Raw genomic sequence first — 16,133 nt, 5'->3', positions numbered from 1 at the left:
TGTATCTGTTTTGAGAGATGACAAACATTTGAGATCTTTCACACTAGGGTATCCATTAGAGCACGTTTTAATGAAATTGTAATCTCCATAACTCTCATTTTGTTCTTATGACTTGCTCCTAATAAATTCTGTAAAAATTGCAGTTTACTTTTTCTTTTGTTAGCTTCTTATATTAAATCATTAAAATATTATTAAAAAAGCAAATTTAAATTAGAGAAAAATTTAAAAAAAAAGTTAATTTAAATCTTTATTATTATATACTAAGTAATAATTACAATTTATTCATTTTTGCTTTTCTTCTCATCATCTTTCATGTGCAGAAATACAAATGAAAACAGGAAAACCCCCAGCATCATTGAAAATGCCCCTGTATAATATGGGTATGCAGAATCAATAAATCGTTCATACTGAGTATGCTGTAAGGGTCTCACAGAAACCTGTGTTGTACTAAACAGTCTTGTGTAACCAACCCTATCATAGTCCACCTTGAACTGGTAAACCCCATATACATCTGGGATTTTAAACTTGGCCTCATATGCACCTGACGCCTGTCTCCTGAGGGTTGTGCGAACAAATGGATCAATCCTTACAAACTCTAACTGAATATCATTTGCAGTAAATGACTTCCACTTTCCACTGTCATAAATCTCAATTTCAATGGTATAAACCTACAATTTGCATTTGTAATGGGCCACCGCAATATAGAAATTAGTATACTTACCACATCATCCATAATGGTATAGTCCTGAGGTGGCGTCTTTTCCCCTTCCTTATGATGATTTACTGATTTAACTCTTAATCTTCCATGTTCCTTGAAGACCCACTGACTTATCGCAATAGCAACATCTTCATTTCCTGATTTTTCTGCCTTGACACCTCCCTAATATTAAAATTTTTTAAATTACTACCATTAAAATATCACATTAGTGCAACTCACATGAGCTTTTTCCAATGAAGAAGTAAAGAATTCATCAGAAAAGAATGCTAGCGATCCACTAAACACAACTCTAGCATTATTTCTGGCCTGCAATCCTGCAATTAAAATAGTGTCCTTGCCTACAGCATGAGGGTACTAAAAAAATGCATTAGAGGATGAATTGTGTGTGACTGTAGAACAAGAAATACCTCTTTGATTGGTTGATTGGGTTGATAACTGTATGCTGTGCTATCAGCAGTTAATAATGCTAAGACCAAAGGATTATCAGAGTCGGCCAATAAACCTGTTCCTTTATAAATTAATGGGGCAAGCTCCTTTTTAGAGCCAACTATAACTGGTGCATCAATAAGATTATCTGTGGAAACTACAAGCTTAGTGTGCTCCCCTTCATCAGAAATGTCATAATTCAAATGATCAATGACAAATGCACCTTCTTCATCAACCTAAATTTACAGAACATAATTTTTTCTTCCAAATATTGATTACTAAATTGAAAAATAAAAAACTACTTCACATACTTAACTTAAAATAGTTCAAATGTATTTAATAAAATTAAATTTGCAGTTTACCCCTGCTTACCTCAAATCCACATTCAGAAGCAAGTTCCCTAAGAACATCCCCAGTAACACTGCTGCCGGCCACCAATATATTCCCACCGTTATCAATAAATTGAGTGATAACATCTACATTTAAGCTGCCACCAAATTCTTCCACAGATGGTGCAAATATTATAAGATGTTCATAAATATATTCACCATATTTCGACAAAACTAGTGAAGCATCGTCAGCTATTTTAAAAGTCAACGTGTAACCCCTTTCTGAAACAATTGAAAAGCCGGGTCCAGTGTTGCAGCAAAAATTTTCTGCTTACCTTGCAAAGATTTGAAAAATAAGGAGTGAGTTTCTTTAATAACTTGGTTCTCCAATAAAACCAGAGTATTTCCCTGGGCATAAATGTGGGAAATCGTGGAAAAAATAAATACTAGTAACAACTTCATGATGAATAAATACCGCACTGCCACCTGAGACCACGGAAAAATCACAATTTTCAGTTAGCCACGTCACGTCATTTTCAAAACTGCCATAGATAATTAATTGGAATGTGGTAAGCGTTCTCTCGCAGAATATCTTATTATAATGAGAGGATTTTAGCTATTTTTTTGCCCTCTTACATGGTTTTAGTTATCTAATATACTCATGGCCTAAATATGTAAGATTTTACTCATAGAAACGTACGGCCTGTCGGTAGTACCAGATTTTTTACAAACAGTGTCTTCGTGTGACTTCGTAGACACGTAAATGTAAATTATTTAAAATTTACACCCCCATTTTTTTTATAGTGTTGGTTAATAATTTTGATTACTTTTGGTTTTGATGTACCTGATATGATTACTCAAAGATTTTGCTTCGGGAGTCAAGTATAGACACGATACCAGCAATTTTTTTCCGAATTTGTGCCCGTAACTCGATGCAAACAATTTGTTTTTATAAACTTTAGGTTTAACCTCTATTGAAAATGTAAAAGTCGAATTCACGAAATGTGACTCTTAAAACTGCAAAAATATCTAAAAATTGCTTTTCCAGAAATGCTGAGGATATTTCAAAGTGTAAGCTCACATGAAACATTATAAAAGGAAGATATCCTATTAATAAATATTTTTTTCCAGGTGCACACTCCAGATTGGTTTTGTAGACATGATTGTGGTTTATGCCACAACTACGACTTACCTTTAATTATAATAGCATTTTATATAGTGTTTTAATAACTCTTTTTGAAGTTCATAGAAGATATAGTGGCACGTTAGAGAACGAACACAATGTGAAAATATAACTGAATAAATATATGAATTATTTAATAAGACTTTAAATGAAAAAATCACAACAAATTAAATAAAAACATATGCTGCATTTTTTAATAGGATAAAATTTATTTTTTATTTGTGCAATGGCGTCCAACATAAGATGCTTCAGTGTAACTCTTTTCAAGGAACTTATATGACTTGATTTGAGAATCAGAAGCACTTTACAATATGGCACGTGGCAATATGTTACTGTGCCTTAAGTTCTTTTTAAAAACTGATAATTGCTGCTGATTATTCTGTGCCATTCTTCTCTATAACTTTTAATGTTGTCAAAACATATAACTGAATATTAAAGATCTGCTAGTGGCTGCTAGTTTTAACTAACAAAGAAATTATTATTATGACTTGTTGGAAATAAAGCCCCCTATCGACCAAAATTTCTCTTATGTTCAAGATGGAAAATTTTCACATTCAAAAATTATGTACTTTACTCTTTTATAGCTTAAAGGAATGATGTGACCTCCACATATGGATGCTCTTCTAAAGCTATCAAATATTTTGTAATTTAGTAAGTTGATAAGTTTTAAATAAATTAATCTCCTAAATTTTAAACTACGCCACTCATGGAAATTCATTATATTCATTTATATTTATTTATACGCGTGACGTATAACTGAAACCAACCACGTTTTACTCAAAAGTCGGCATACCGGTAGGTATGTTGTGCTGGATTCGTACATTCCTTCAACTTAATTTTGAGATGCTGATTATTTTTTTCCTGTTTTATTTGAATTTATAATTTCAATTTCACTACCTATACCATATTTTTCTATAAAACGAAAAATAACAGTTATTTTTATATTTAGTTAGGGACTAAACGATTTCTATTATCTGTACCTATTGTCAAATGCAGATAACAGTAATTGAAGTTTTTTAAAACAAATAAAATCGTCACATTTTGGACCCAACCGCTTATAACGTTCGTAGTTCCAAAGGAGGTTAATTTACATCCTTTTAAATGACTTTTTAGAAGGGGTATGTTATTTTTGGCAAAAATAGAATAGAGTGATTAGGGTCAATCTAAGCAAACTAATAATTACTAAGAGTGACAGACATTCTAACATAATCTCAATGTAATGTACAAAACTCCAGAATGTCGCTCTGATAATTCTGTTTCAAAGGAACAATCTTTAAATAACATATAATGCAACCTTTACACAAAAACAACGAATTAACAATTTTTATTCAAAATATTGCTCCATGTAAAATTCAACAAAAGCAAATTTTACATTTTATGTACATAAAAATACATACTTTTTGGGAGCTTAACAATTTATTAAAATTAATGATAATACAATGGCATCTGAACATCTACTGGCCCGTGATATCCATTGTGAGGAATTGTCTTCAGAAAATCTAAATAATCAGAAGGTAAACCAGATTCTTCAGCTCCTTTAATAATTGTTTTCAAGTAAGGTTCTGATGGACGGAAATCTAGGGGTAAATTTTCCAAAGCATCATCAACAGGATCAGCTGTTTGTCGATAAGATCTGCAAAGAGTTAAGCCACCTTCTGGTAATTCTATTTGTACTGATATTGGAATGTATATATTTTTATCAACTCCCTCTTGTCTAAAAGAATTGAAATATTATACATGGTCAATTTTTCATAAAACAAATTATTCCAAAGGAAAATTTTTATTGAAACGTAGAAAACCAAATTTTTAATAGGAATGTTACCTATCAAGACTTTCCCTATGGCAATTATCGAGTTCCCAAACTGCCCCCCAAACAACGCTAGATTGTTTAGGCACTATCGTTGCCGAACAACCACCCCACCGTTTAGAATAAGTCACAAAACTTAATCGATAATCCTACAACTTAATGTTTTGATTCGTTGCTTTGGCTGTTAATTTGCCATTACGTTCAATTTGCCTATTCCCCTTCTTACTGCACTCGGATTGTTTATATGTATCCTATGGGATAACAAATTGCTTCCATACGCAAAATATAAAAATTTTTCAACCATCTTATACACGTTTCATAACCTCAAATATCTTATATGTATGTATTGATCTCCGACGTATATCATACATAGATAACGGATGATAGTTTTGCGTTGGTTGACAGGCCTAATAAACTTTCCAAAGTACATTTGAAACTATTGCAATTTTACAATTCAATGAGACCTCTGGCGAAAAAAAGTATTACTATAGTTTGCAAGAGAAGTTGGAAATTGTATTGTTTTCATGTTTGCGTTCGTTTTGTATAGTTCCCGTTGGCTTTATGGAAAGTTCAAAGTTAAAGTTCAACATTAAAGAAAAAGATTACCGGTTTCTCATCCAAACAAAAAATAAATTGGTTCCTGTAGTAGAACCAATTAAAATTACATGTTTTGTTTTTAACAAAATAAAAAATAACAAAAACCAATTTATAAAAATTTACTTTTCTAGAAAATGACTAATAGCAACATTGCCAGTTTTGGCCCGCGATTTATTGGTTCAAAATAGTTATTAAATCACCACTTCCAAATGAAGACGTTGCATGATGATAACGTTGCCAGTTTTGGTTTGGTTTTTCGTGTATTAAAGCCACACTAAATAGAAACGATTCATCATTTAATATTAAGTCCTAATTCACATTCCCGCTTACTTTCACTTGATGCGATGCGATGCTAATAATAATAATAAAACCGGTAAAAACCTCAGACAACTGGACACGTCCAAATTATTGAAGCGATGATGTTTAATTTGTCGCAAATAGAAAATTTAGGATTTTATGCAAAAAAAAAAAACGTTCGAATACCACAATTTATTCATATTAAATATTAGTCCCGACCCACTTTGTGAGTTTCAACTGGTTTATCAAGACGATATATTTCTTCGGCTGTATTAAAATAGCCCAGATATTCCACTTCATGTGGTGTGACATCGTAATGATAGTGTCCTGCATCACCATGATGACTAAAACTGTGAAAATGCTGTACTCTCAGGTCTAAATCACCCTACAATTGAACACTCTTCATCAATTCAATTTTATAAAGTAATGCTGACCCCATCATTGCTAACAAAAGTCCCGACAGCCACTAAAGGAGCAGACATTTCATAAAATTTAAGCCAATTGTTTACATCTTCATCGGTTACAAGCTCAGTTTTGGAAAAGTCTCTCATAACATGCTGCTTTGCCTTTCCATTTGCAATCAAAAATGTTCCACCCACGCCGACCAATTTTTCGCCATACTCTTTTTCAATGGCGTTTCTGAGACATTCAATGAAATTTTGGGAACCTGTGCGTTTCTTTGCATGCACTTTAACAACCTAAAATTCTTCAAAGTTTATTCTTCGCGCCTGTAAAAAGTTTTGCAATTGAGTTTTAAATCTATACAACATACTACTAAAGCCCATATCTGGTTCTGGAAGAGTGAGTTGATACTTCAGAAACTAAATTAACCATTTGCGAACATATATCTGATCCGATATATGATGACAATATATTCCGGGATATCATCCGTTCGTTAGTCAAATTTCGACTGGAATCCTGCAAACGTTTCGCTAAGATCTCACTTGCCCATTTTCAATGCTCGCACTCCGAAATCACTTCGCACACTCAATTTTTCAATGCCATGTGAGATCTTGGCAAACGTCTGCAGAATTCGAGTAGGAGTTCAACAAACGAACGAATGATATGCCGGAATATATTGTCATCACATTTGTATATATCCGATATATATTTGAGTTCGATTTTTCAGGTTTCTTTGTCTTGTCCCACTTTCTTGTGAAAGTAACAAAAATTCCTAGATATTTCTAAATAAGACAAAATTACAATTTTATCAGCTGTGATTAAGATAAAAACAGTTTTTAGGAGATTTTTAAGTCTAATGCGAATTTTCAATGTAAAAAAAATAATGTTTTTTATATGCAGATTATATCGAAAATGGGACCCTTATCTTAAATATTTTTTTAATTTAAAATTCTATATTCATATATAATATCCTATACCCATGTTTCAGTGTTTTTGAGAATTCAATTTTTTTTTGTCAATAGACCTACCTATACACCGGAATCTTTTAAAATTACATTTAAATGACTTCTTCTTTTTAGAAAAAGGCCTGTTTAATAAATTAAGTTAGTCGTTTAAATTTTAAATTAAATTAAAATTTAAAAAATCTGAGAAGTTTACTTTTATTTTACTTACAAGAAAAGGTGTACCTATATTCCGAATATTTATAGTTTTCAAAATATTGCATTTTAGTTAGGACTAAATATGTATAAATGTATAAATATGTACCATTTTCTACTGTAGCAGTTCTTAATGGAATGAGCCGATCATACCGTTTAAATTTTACGAATATTATTGTATTATAATGCAAAAAAAAAACAAAACTCAACTTAAACCTGTGAAAAAATCTCGCTTTCAAATGAATAAAACCGTGTACGTGCAAAAACCAACATGATTACTGACAATTTTCCGTTATGATGTGGCATTTTTCTTCAATTTTCTGTCAAAATATGCCCTGATCCTATTAAATTCTTAGAAAAATTAACATTTCAGTGTGTGAAGTTACAGTATTAGCGGCCTCATTATCTAATAGCTTTTTGAGATATCTTCGAAGTTAAACAAAAAAATTCCGGGTTTATAACAAGCTTTTTCGAAAATGTCAAATTTCAACAAATCTATTCATTCATCCATTATCATTCACGATTAATATATTAATTAGTAATAAATTGTCGCTTCTTTATTGCTACAGAAATAAATTGTTTTTCATATCCTCGTAGAAAAAAACAGTGTCCCTAACTCTTGCATAAAGTGTATTTTCCGCAGCCCATGAACGATTCAGGTTAATTTTCCAAGGTTTTTTGAATTTACTTAATAGCATACCTTTCCAGATTTTCCTTCTGAGGCAAAGAAGTTTCCAAGCAAAGAGATTCGAGTTTCACTGTCCGGTAATTTCTCTTGTAGATAGTGTTCGTCCACGTCCACCACTTTCGAAATTCTCGTCTGTTGATTTACAGTTCCATTTTTTATACTTATATTGATAATTCCCTACGAGCAGATAAATTTTTAAAGGGCAAAATTGACAAAGATTTCTATTGTAGTCTAATTAAAGTCTAGTTTAGTTGAATATACGTTCCTAAACGGTGTGCACAGGGTGAGCAAATATAAATGTTTCTATAGATTTCGGTAACTGTAAGGCACGGCATATTCTCGATCGTTTCAAGATACAAAAAAGATCTTTACAAATTCTTAGAATAGAATAGCACCAATAAAATTTCAATTTCGTTGGTTTTTGGATATAAGATCAAGTTTACAATAAGAGTTTTTTCTCTTTTTAACGATATGCAGCATGTCACAAAATGCCAATAAGCTTTGATTTAACTTTGATTGTAAAACATTGAAATGAAAGACGATGGGAAGTTTCCATAGTTTATATAGTTATTATAGAAATATCCTAACTTGTACACCCTATACCGATTGTCCGACTAAAAATTTCAGTTGTAACTCGAAAAGTATTAATAGGGCAGGATGCTGAAAAAAAATATTAAATTATATTCAGTTTTCAAAATTGTGAATATGGAAAAGGTAAATGAGAGAGGGTTGGATCTGTTTTTTATTTAAATGTTAGCTCCGTATTAAACAACATTGAGTGCTTTTTAAACCTTACAAAGTCAGCGAAAACCGTATGTTAATAAATTTTTTTCTACTCAACGATCAACCGTGCCGCAAGTGTCACTAAGATTTCAGCGTCGTTACGCCAGGCATAGGGTTATTTCGAACATTTCCGGTACTATAATCACGGGTTTGGGAGCGATCGGATGTTTTCAGTAGGTTTTAGCCATCCTATTTTGACTTTTATCAGGTTAGACCAAACTGCGATTCACTCTTGCCAAATCAAGCTCGTGACTAAAATGACATTTATCGAACTTGTTGCATTACATGTTATTTTCAAATTGAGGATATTTGCAAAAATAGTAATTAATACGAAAAATTAATTCCTCAACAATCTTATTTTTAAAACCCGGTATAATTATGAAAAAAACTAAGAAAATATTATCGATAGCAAAATAAATTCATTGTTTTTTTCTCATATTCTTTGAGAATTTTCACAAAAAAGAGCGCTACCAATATATTTCCTTTAAATATAGATATCAAGCTAAGGTTTTCAGTCTTAACTACTACCTAGTACTACATCTACTGTTGCATTTAAATTAAAAAAAAAACGCGTAATATTTTTAACCTAACTTTTACTTTCAAATGCATGTTATTAATATTATTCATAACGTACAACATAGGGTAAGGCAAAATTTTGCAAAAATTCATTTTCTTATTCGCCACAGATGTTGCGTGAACTAGCAATGTTTCATGGCCTTTTTCGGAACATATTTTTTACGCAGGCCATATAAAGCTAATAGTTCCCGAGATAACACCGAAAGTTTTAATAGGACACCTCATACACTACTTATTTAGAATAAAATTAGGTACTTCGCAATTAACTCCCGCATAGTGATAAGGTCCAGCACCAGCACCAATAACAAAAGCAGGATTAGAATCTATTAAATTTGCAACGTCTTTTAAATCATACACTTTATCTTTGTTAACCAAAGGTATTAAATAAGGTACACCACCAATTTCTATTAATTTTGTTTTTCCATTTAAACCTGAAATATTTAATTAAACATTAACAATTGATTAAGCAAAATGAATAGTTTCTCATACCTTTATCTGCAAGTGTAAAAGGCTTTTGAGATAAATCAGGGCTGTCAGTTACTTCTACCTTAACTTCTTCGAAGTTTTTAATTAATTCTGAATTGAACACTGAAATATAATGAATACACGCTACTGTATAATTTTATTTAATATCATTGAAGTTATTGGAATACTGTCATGAGGCTTTTAAAAAGTTTTACTTTTGGTTTAAAAGTAATCATAGGGGCCTTTACGGTTATTACTTTTTAAAATTACTTTGATATGATACAGGTTGTCCCGATAGAAGTATAAAAGTTACAAAAAGTATACAGTATAGGGTCGTCTATTATCAAAAAATCAATCATCAAAATAGAACACCCTCATCTTTTGATCAGCTGTCATTTACAATCACCGAAAGTGACGTATGAGGAGTGTCTATAGTGGTAAATACCAGTCACCTATTTCAAATCATCTACTAGCGAATTCGTCTCTTTTTAGATATTGCCTAATAGAAAATAACAATACCCTCAGTGTGCACTGACTGTCATGAAATGCAAACGAAATTCGCTATATTATAATTTCGGGTATTCTGTGAAAACCCGAAGAATTTGCTATGAAAAAATAATTTCCTGTTACATTTACTGCTTTAATATTTGGAAACTTTATAATTAGGTTAACTTTTACAAAACTCAAATTTATTTAAAAAACCGTAGATATCATAAACGTTAATAAAACAGACATTCATATTGACTTGAAAATTCAAAAATATGACTTCCTATTTTTAGCAGTTTTGAGACAACCTGTATGATATGAAATTAATTTTAAAAATTAACTAGAATAAACAACCCCCCTACACCGCCAAAAGCAAAATTTTTCGGCCGTAATTGTGCGTATCGTAAAACGTGAATAACCCACATTACCTTTAGCAAGTTCTTCCAATGGAGGCACATGCAACCTTCTTTTTTCTACTGATATATCTTCTGACTTTAATGACGACATTCCGCTAAAAATATATTTTTTCTATTGTTTATATAAAAATAAAAGTTACCTTGATAACAATGAACAAAAAACAATTAAATGAAATTTCATTGCTATTTCTAAAAAACAATCAAGAAAAGTAAAGTAAAGGATCCTGAAATCAATTAAATTAAAAACAACTCTTACCTTTACCAATGTCACCAACTGACCTCGCTATTCATTTAATGCTTCTAAAACATAATTATGAACCTTATAGCTATTCATTCATTCGGCTGCTGCCTGTTATCTAGAAGACAAGTATATATTTCGATTAGATAAATCAGAACGAATGTTTTTGAAAACTGTTGACCTTGTCAACTAATTGCTTCACTGACGAGAATTGCGTTGTCTAATTTTTAATTCTAAATTAACGGAAATTAGTGTAGAGGTTATGATATTTAGTATTTAGGGCTTCGATCCAAATTTTAAGTAAAGAACGCGGTTATCATAAAAACCAATGAATCTAGCTATAGCATCCATGGGTTTAGATCGCTTCCCTCCCTCTATACCCTCCCGTAATAACAATATTGTAGCCTACGTTTTACTATTTTTTCCTCGTCGAATCCTAGCCGTGTGCTCTTTTATCCGTGTGCATTTATAGATCCCATCTGCTTCTTTATAAAATGTTATAATCTTCATTTCCAGTACTTTAGTCACGGATGTTCGCGGTAGATTTTAGCACCTTATGGTATTTTGACATTTGACAATTATGTGCATAAATATGTCTATGCATTTCATAGAATGATTTGTCAGAGAACCACTTTAATCACGACCCACAAGCCCTTACGAGAGAGAGACATGAGAGGATCACAGAATTAATTAATACTATGGTGAGAATGTACCAAAGAATGCCGCGGATCTGGCTTAGAATTATATACAGTGGTTAAAATTTTGAGAACTATCTATATAGCTTTTATTTATAAGTGAAATACTATTATTTTTTACCAAAAATTAAATGCGTTAAGTTAAAAGTTGAACGAAGTTTGTTTTCTCATCTTTTCAACCAATATTTTGGTGTGTGGTCTGTGACCAAATGGATCACTGAAAAAAATCATGTCTATTCATTTCGGCATTTTTGATCTATGTTCTTTTCCGTTTTGTTAATGGCGGTTGTGCTTGTTGGGTTTTCGCTTCCAGTTTCGTAAGTGATTCTTATACATTTTTAAAGTAAATTTGCCGGTAGTCCCATAAGGCATTGTTTTCTTCTATCTTCAGCTAAATTATACTTATTTTATTGCAACCCTCTTTTTTGTTTGACTTGTGGGCGGTTTGTGACTTAGCGTCTATGGATCGATAAGTCGTTTTGGTTTTAGTTTCGAGCAGTTGCAAAAAAAATGTCGCGTTATAATTCCGACTGCAAAGTTTATGTCGGCGATTTGGGAAATAGCGCATCAAAACAAGAAATTGAAGATGCTTTTCGGTATTATGGACCTCTAAGGAATGTATGGGTTGCCAGAAATCCTCCAGGATTTGCCTTTGTGGAATTTGAAGATTCCAGAGATGCGGAGGACGCGGTCAGAGGATTAGGTAACTAATGCATATTTCTGAATGCAATTGAAAAGCAATACTTTTTTTTTAAGATGGGAGGACTATATGTGGACGGAGAGCTAGAGTAGAGATGTCAAATGGTAAGAGTGGTGGTGGTAGGTTTAGGGGCCCACCTCCTAGATCTCGGGGGCGTCCATTCCATCCAGATGATCGTTGCTATGAATGTGGAGACCGAGGACATTATGCTAGAGATTGTAATCGATATCGTAGAGGTCGTCGTGATAGGTAACTTTTGATTTTAATGTTGTTTTACATCCCATTGGTTTTTTTAAATTTTGTTCACTGTGCAACATTTCTTTCATTAACTGTGTTAAATTTGTTTACTATAGTTCATGGTCAAAATTGACTAACTTATTTCCTATTAGTTGTACAGTTTTTACTAAACAATGAAGTGATTAAAAAAAAAACAGTGAACTGTTAAACTTGTTTTGAGAAAAATTGGCTTGACGTTGATGCCATGTTTATAGGTTAATAGCGTGTGGCCGATAGACAGGTAACGAAAGCATTGAGTACATTGAGACTCGACCTACTAGTGTACGCCTCTCTTCACACTCTTCGAACTGCGTAGAGACGCCGCTCGCTCGATCTGTTGTCTGCACGCACGACTGCTTAAATCAAAACGTACAAGAAAGCTACTCTACCTACCCTACATGTGAGCCAGTGAGAGTATAGTCTTCTACCCCTAGTTGAATTAGCACTATCGTCAATGTCACTCGACCGCCTCTCACAAGCTCACAATGAAAATAAATGGTAAAAAATTAACTTACAAATTTTATAGGCTACTATAATTCAAAAATGGTAAAGTTAAAAGTTTTAAAGATTTGTTTTTGGGAAGGGTTTGCGTTTCCTATTTTTATATAAGCTGCAGTCGTGATTCAATAAATTGAGTATTGAGCAAGTTTGGCAGCTCCCACTAATTCACATATTTCGCAAAAATATGGGTCATCAGTGTTTTCTTATTGTGACATTAGCTTATTTGAAGATTGTGTTACAAGAAAAGATGGTACCAAACATTTCTAGAGCAAGAGGTTTGTCAAAAATTCCTATAAAAAGTACTATTTTAGAGACATAAAATTGCCATGTTCAGTTATCTGCAGTTTAACTGTAAAAACTCTAGGCGTACTATATCAAATTAATAATTTCCTAAAATTACGTTTCACCGTCAGACACCTATAAGCCACTTACGATTATGGATAAATTGTCAAAATGGTTTTTGTTTAAAATTTCCATAGTACTTCTTAGTACAAAATATTCACAGTAGTTATTTTGAAAGCAGTTGTTTTTCAAATTTTTCAAGCAGGCTATTTTCAAAATGTAGTTATAAAGAGCCACATTGTCAGATATTTTATAGAAGTATTTCCCATTTGTGTTTAATTATACTTCAGAATATGTATTGAGTGTTGAAACAGGTATTGTTTTTCTAGGTGCTACCTTTGGCTAAAGCTATTGCATTAAACCATTAATGATAATATATGGTTGTTTCAAAAAATTGTTCCAAATCAATGCATTCAAATATGTAATTTCATATTATCTTCATAATATTGATTCAGTTTGCTTTTGTGAGTTCTACCTCCTTTGCAGACGACAAATACCTGCACACAACTAAATACTTTTATACCATTTTATTTAATTTAATTGGTTTGGAAGTTAAGAAAAGGACTCAATGATTGTCTTAGGACATACATAGTATGTTCATTTACTGATGCTTTAATTTCTGATATGATAATCCAATACCACTTCATGTGTTTTTCACATTATTCAATGTGAATGGCCCCACTTAGTCAGAACTATAGGCACCTTTAACATCTGCACATGTCAATTTTATATAAATTACCTGCAGGTCTCGCAGTCGATCAAGGAGCCGATCCAGAGATCGCCGCAGTCGTTCAAGGAGCAACAGGAGCAACTCGAGATCGCGCAGTCGTTCCAGATCACATAGATCGCGCTCGGCTTCAGCAAAGAGAAGCCGTAGCCGTTCTCGTTCCAACGAAAAACGTTCCAGGTCCAGATCCCAGTCCAGGAGCAGGTCTGCCCCGAAGGAAAATGGTAATCACCAGGATTAAGAGTAGTCCCATCATTCAATTAAATGTTCTTATTTCTATTTTTAACTATGTCACCATGGGTGAAAGAAAAGGTTCAAGTATTGACTTGTGTATGTAGGTTAGCAATTCAATAAATCATTTAAGTGCAACTTTAGATTTTTGTTCCCACCGTTCAGCAAAGAAACATCTATTTTATATTTGTCAAAGATTCCCGCCTTGCAACCAACGATAAGTGTGTTAAGGTGCCTTCTTCATTTAAAATCTTCTAGTCACTTTGTTGAAATATCGTACCAGACTGTTTTACAGTTATTTCCTGACTAAAATAAAAAAAGTTTTATTTCTTGGTCATTATCAGGGTTCCAACGATTTAAGAAAGAAAATTTTTACATATAAACATGGATTTGGAAATATGTAGTTTTCAAGATACATGTCAAACTTAAACAAAAGGGTTTTTAATAAATATCTTTCTCACCGACTGACCGATTTTGTTAAAACTATGAAGTGTAGTTGTGTCCCATGTAATCGGGGGTGGGGGGACCTTACCGAATTTTTTTGACTTAACAATTTTTAAAACATCTAAGCAATATAAACAATTTTTTTGTCCATTTTTTTTTTTAGTATTTTGCCTTGTATTATGTCCCTAATTGGCAACAAATTCTAATCGGTTTTTATTAACATTGTATCCAGATTCGTTAGAATGAAGCAGTTTTATGTGTAGTCATATGAGGCTAATTTAACTAACTAGAATAAAAATTTTAAGTGCAGGGACATGCAGGAAACTGGTTTACGTTTTTTTTCTTGAAAACGACGCAAGATTTTTCAAAAGCTACCCTGTGTCTAACTGTAAACTAACCAAGACTGCATTTCCGGTCCCATGTTCTTATAAAAAAAAAATCTTATTTTTTAATTTTTGAAACGGTGTTTTAAAAAAACATGCGTCGAACAAAAGGGCGGGTACCTTGTTTAAAGTAAGGAGTTGTTTGTTATTTAATCGTAGGGTCAAAAACCAACCTACCGACCTATTACTATAAAATAGTATATTATGCAACAAGTGTGGTAAACGGCATTTGAGTCACGAGTTTATTTGGCACCACTGGAGCGAGTGTTAAAAAAGCGAGTGACTTAAAAAGTTTACGAAACGTGTTGTTTTGGGTACATTTTCGCAAAACAACACGAATATACGTCCACTGACATGTCTGTCAGAATTGATACACGCCAAAATTCAACCAGAGCGGTAAAATCTCCGAAACATCCGATTGCTCACAAACCCGTGCGGTAATATCCGGAAAATGCTCGGATTCGTGGGGCAAGAAATAAATTTTGAAGTAACCTGTTTTTACGTAGTATTTGCATTTTGCATTGTTCTTATAAATGTGCATGCAATTGTACAGGGTATTTGATAACTATCATACAGAATTTATCTTCCTTACCTTATTTTAAACAGAATATCCTTAACGTAATTTTGTTTTTGTATATCTGAAAACATTTCATGCTACCCCAACAAAGTTTTTTCTACTTAATTTCCGATCAGCCGATTTGTATACCTTGGATTTTCCACATCGTGGCTGTTTAAACGAACTAGTATGTTTCTATGGCTGTACTAAAAATAAATTGTGTACTATTAATCCAGAAGCACTTCGAAGGTTTAGTACGCAAATAATACTAGAGTTGATTAAGTGGCTGAAGAAAAATGTTTTTATATATATAGCTGGTTATTACGTTTTAAATTCCAATGTTCCTGTTTTGGTTTCATGTGCTAATTAAAGTGTATTTTTGCCATTTCATTTATTTAAACAAAGTTAAGGTGATATTTAGATTGAAAATATAGGATAGTAAGAAAACCCTTGAAAGCAGATATAGAGAAAAAAATCTTCAATGAAGGTCGTATTATTGTGCATCGGGCCATAAATAATATACAGGGTGTTTTGTTAAAAAAAAAATGAAAATAAGTTAATCTCTTATCAAATTTTTGGAATAAATCGATTGCCATCTATTTGCCCATATATAAAGTAAACGTTATTTTAAATTTACCCTCCATAGGCCAAAATTAAAAGACCTCAACTGATCTAAGTGATATAGAATCTCCTAACTCTGTAACTTTGTG

General features: G+C 32.4%; 4 protein-coding genes across 6 annotated transcripts; 1 reads left to right on the top strand and 3 right to left on the bottom strand.

The window, feature by feature from the left end:
* Positions 1 to 234: 234 nt before the first annotated feature.
* On the bottom strand, positions 235 to 1,992 carry LOC132703683 (dolichyl-diphosphooligosaccharide--protein glycosyltransferase 48 kDa subunit). The gene is made up of 6 exons (XM_060673091.1): positions 1,809 to 1,992; positions 1,517 to 1,755; positions 1,126 to 1,380; positions 938 to 1,072; positions 722 to 880; positions 235 to 668 (listed from the first exon to the last, which is right to left on the bottom strand). Exons 1-6 carry the CDS (start codon positions 1,933 to 1,935, stop codon positions 279 to 281), a joined length of 1,305 nt encoding a protein of 434 aa, XP_060529074.1. The 5' UTR covers positions 1,936 to 1,992; the 3' UTR covers positions 235 to 278.
* A 1,973-nt stretch (positions 1,993 to 3,965) lies between these two features.
* LOC132703426 (gamma-glutamylcyclotransferase-like) lies at positions 3,966 to 4,921 on the bottom strand. Of its 2 annotated transcripts, none has more exons than XM_060672674.1 (3): positions 4,663 to 4,921; positions 4,479 to 4,612; positions 3,966 to 4,370 (listed from the first exon to the last, which is right to left on the bottom strand). In XM_060672674.1, exons 1-3 carry the CDS (start codon positions 4,765 to 4,767, stop codon positions 4,082 to 4,084), a joined length of 528 nt encoding a protein of 175 aa, XP_060528657.1. In that variant the 5' UTR covers positions 4,768 to 4,921; the 3' UTR covers positions 3,966 to 4,081. The 2 variants fall into 2 exon arrangements, with proteins under 2 accessions (XP_060528657.1, XP_060528658.1); XM_060672675.1 differs by having other exon boundaries at positions 3,966 to 4,289; positions 4,663 to 4,917.
* Positions 4,922 to 5,515: 594 nt separating this feature from the next.
* Positions 5,516 to 11,227, bottom strand: LOC132703718 (ester hydrolase C11orf54 homolog). Of its 2 annotated transcripts, XM_060673149.1 has the most exons (8): positions 10,978 to 11,227; positions 10,587 to 10,686; positions 10,343 to 10,425; positions 9,453 to 9,551; positions 9,219 to 9,394; positions 7,617 to 7,781; positions 5,792 to 6,055; positions 5,516 to 5,742 (listed from the first exon to the last, which is right to left on the bottom strand). In XM_060673149.1, the coding sequence occupies exons 3-8, from the start codon at positions 10,419 to 10,421 to the stop codon at positions 5,566 to 5,568; spliced, it is 960 nt and encodes a 319-aa protein (XP_060529132.1). In that variant the 5' UTR covers positions 10,422 to 10,425; positions 10,587 to 10,686; positions 10,978 to 11,227; the 3' UTR covers positions 5,516 to 5,565. The 2 variants fall into 2 exon arrangements, with proteins under 2 accessions (XP_060529132.1, XP_060529131.1); XM_060673148.1 differs by lacking the exons at positions 10,587 to 10,686; positions 10,978 to 11,227 and adding an exon at positions 10,471 to 10,569.
* Positions 11,228 to 11,522: 295 nt separating this feature from the next.
* LOC132703022 (serine/arginine-rich splicing factor 7-like) lies at positions 11,523 to 14,191 on the top strand. Its single transcript, XM_060672032.1, has 4 exons — positions 11,523 to 11,580; positions 11,753 to 11,966; positions 12,020 to 12,212; positions 13,828 to 14,191. The coding sequence occupies exons 2-4, from the start codon at positions 11,774 to 11,776 to the stop codon at positions 14,048 to 14,050; spliced, it is 609 nt and encodes a 202-aa protein (XP_060528015.1). The 5' UTR covers positions 11,523 to 11,580; positions 11,753 to 11,773; the 3' UTR covers positions 14,051 to 14,191.
* The last annotated feature ends 1,942 nt before the right edge of the window (positions 14,192 to 16,133 follow it).

This window comes from Cylas formicarius, unplaced genomic scaffold (genome assembly GCF_029955315.1).
Source record: "Cylas formicarius isolate icCylForm1 unplaced genomic scaffold, icCylForm1.1 PGA_scaffold_6__28_contigs__length_40554024, whole genome shotgun sequence".
Lineage (NCBI taxonomy): Eukaryota > Metazoa > Arthropoda > Insecta > Coleoptera > Brentidae > Cylas > Cylas formicarius.
Note: the sequence above shows the minus strand (reverse complement) of the source record. Positions and strands in the feature narration are given on the sequence as shown.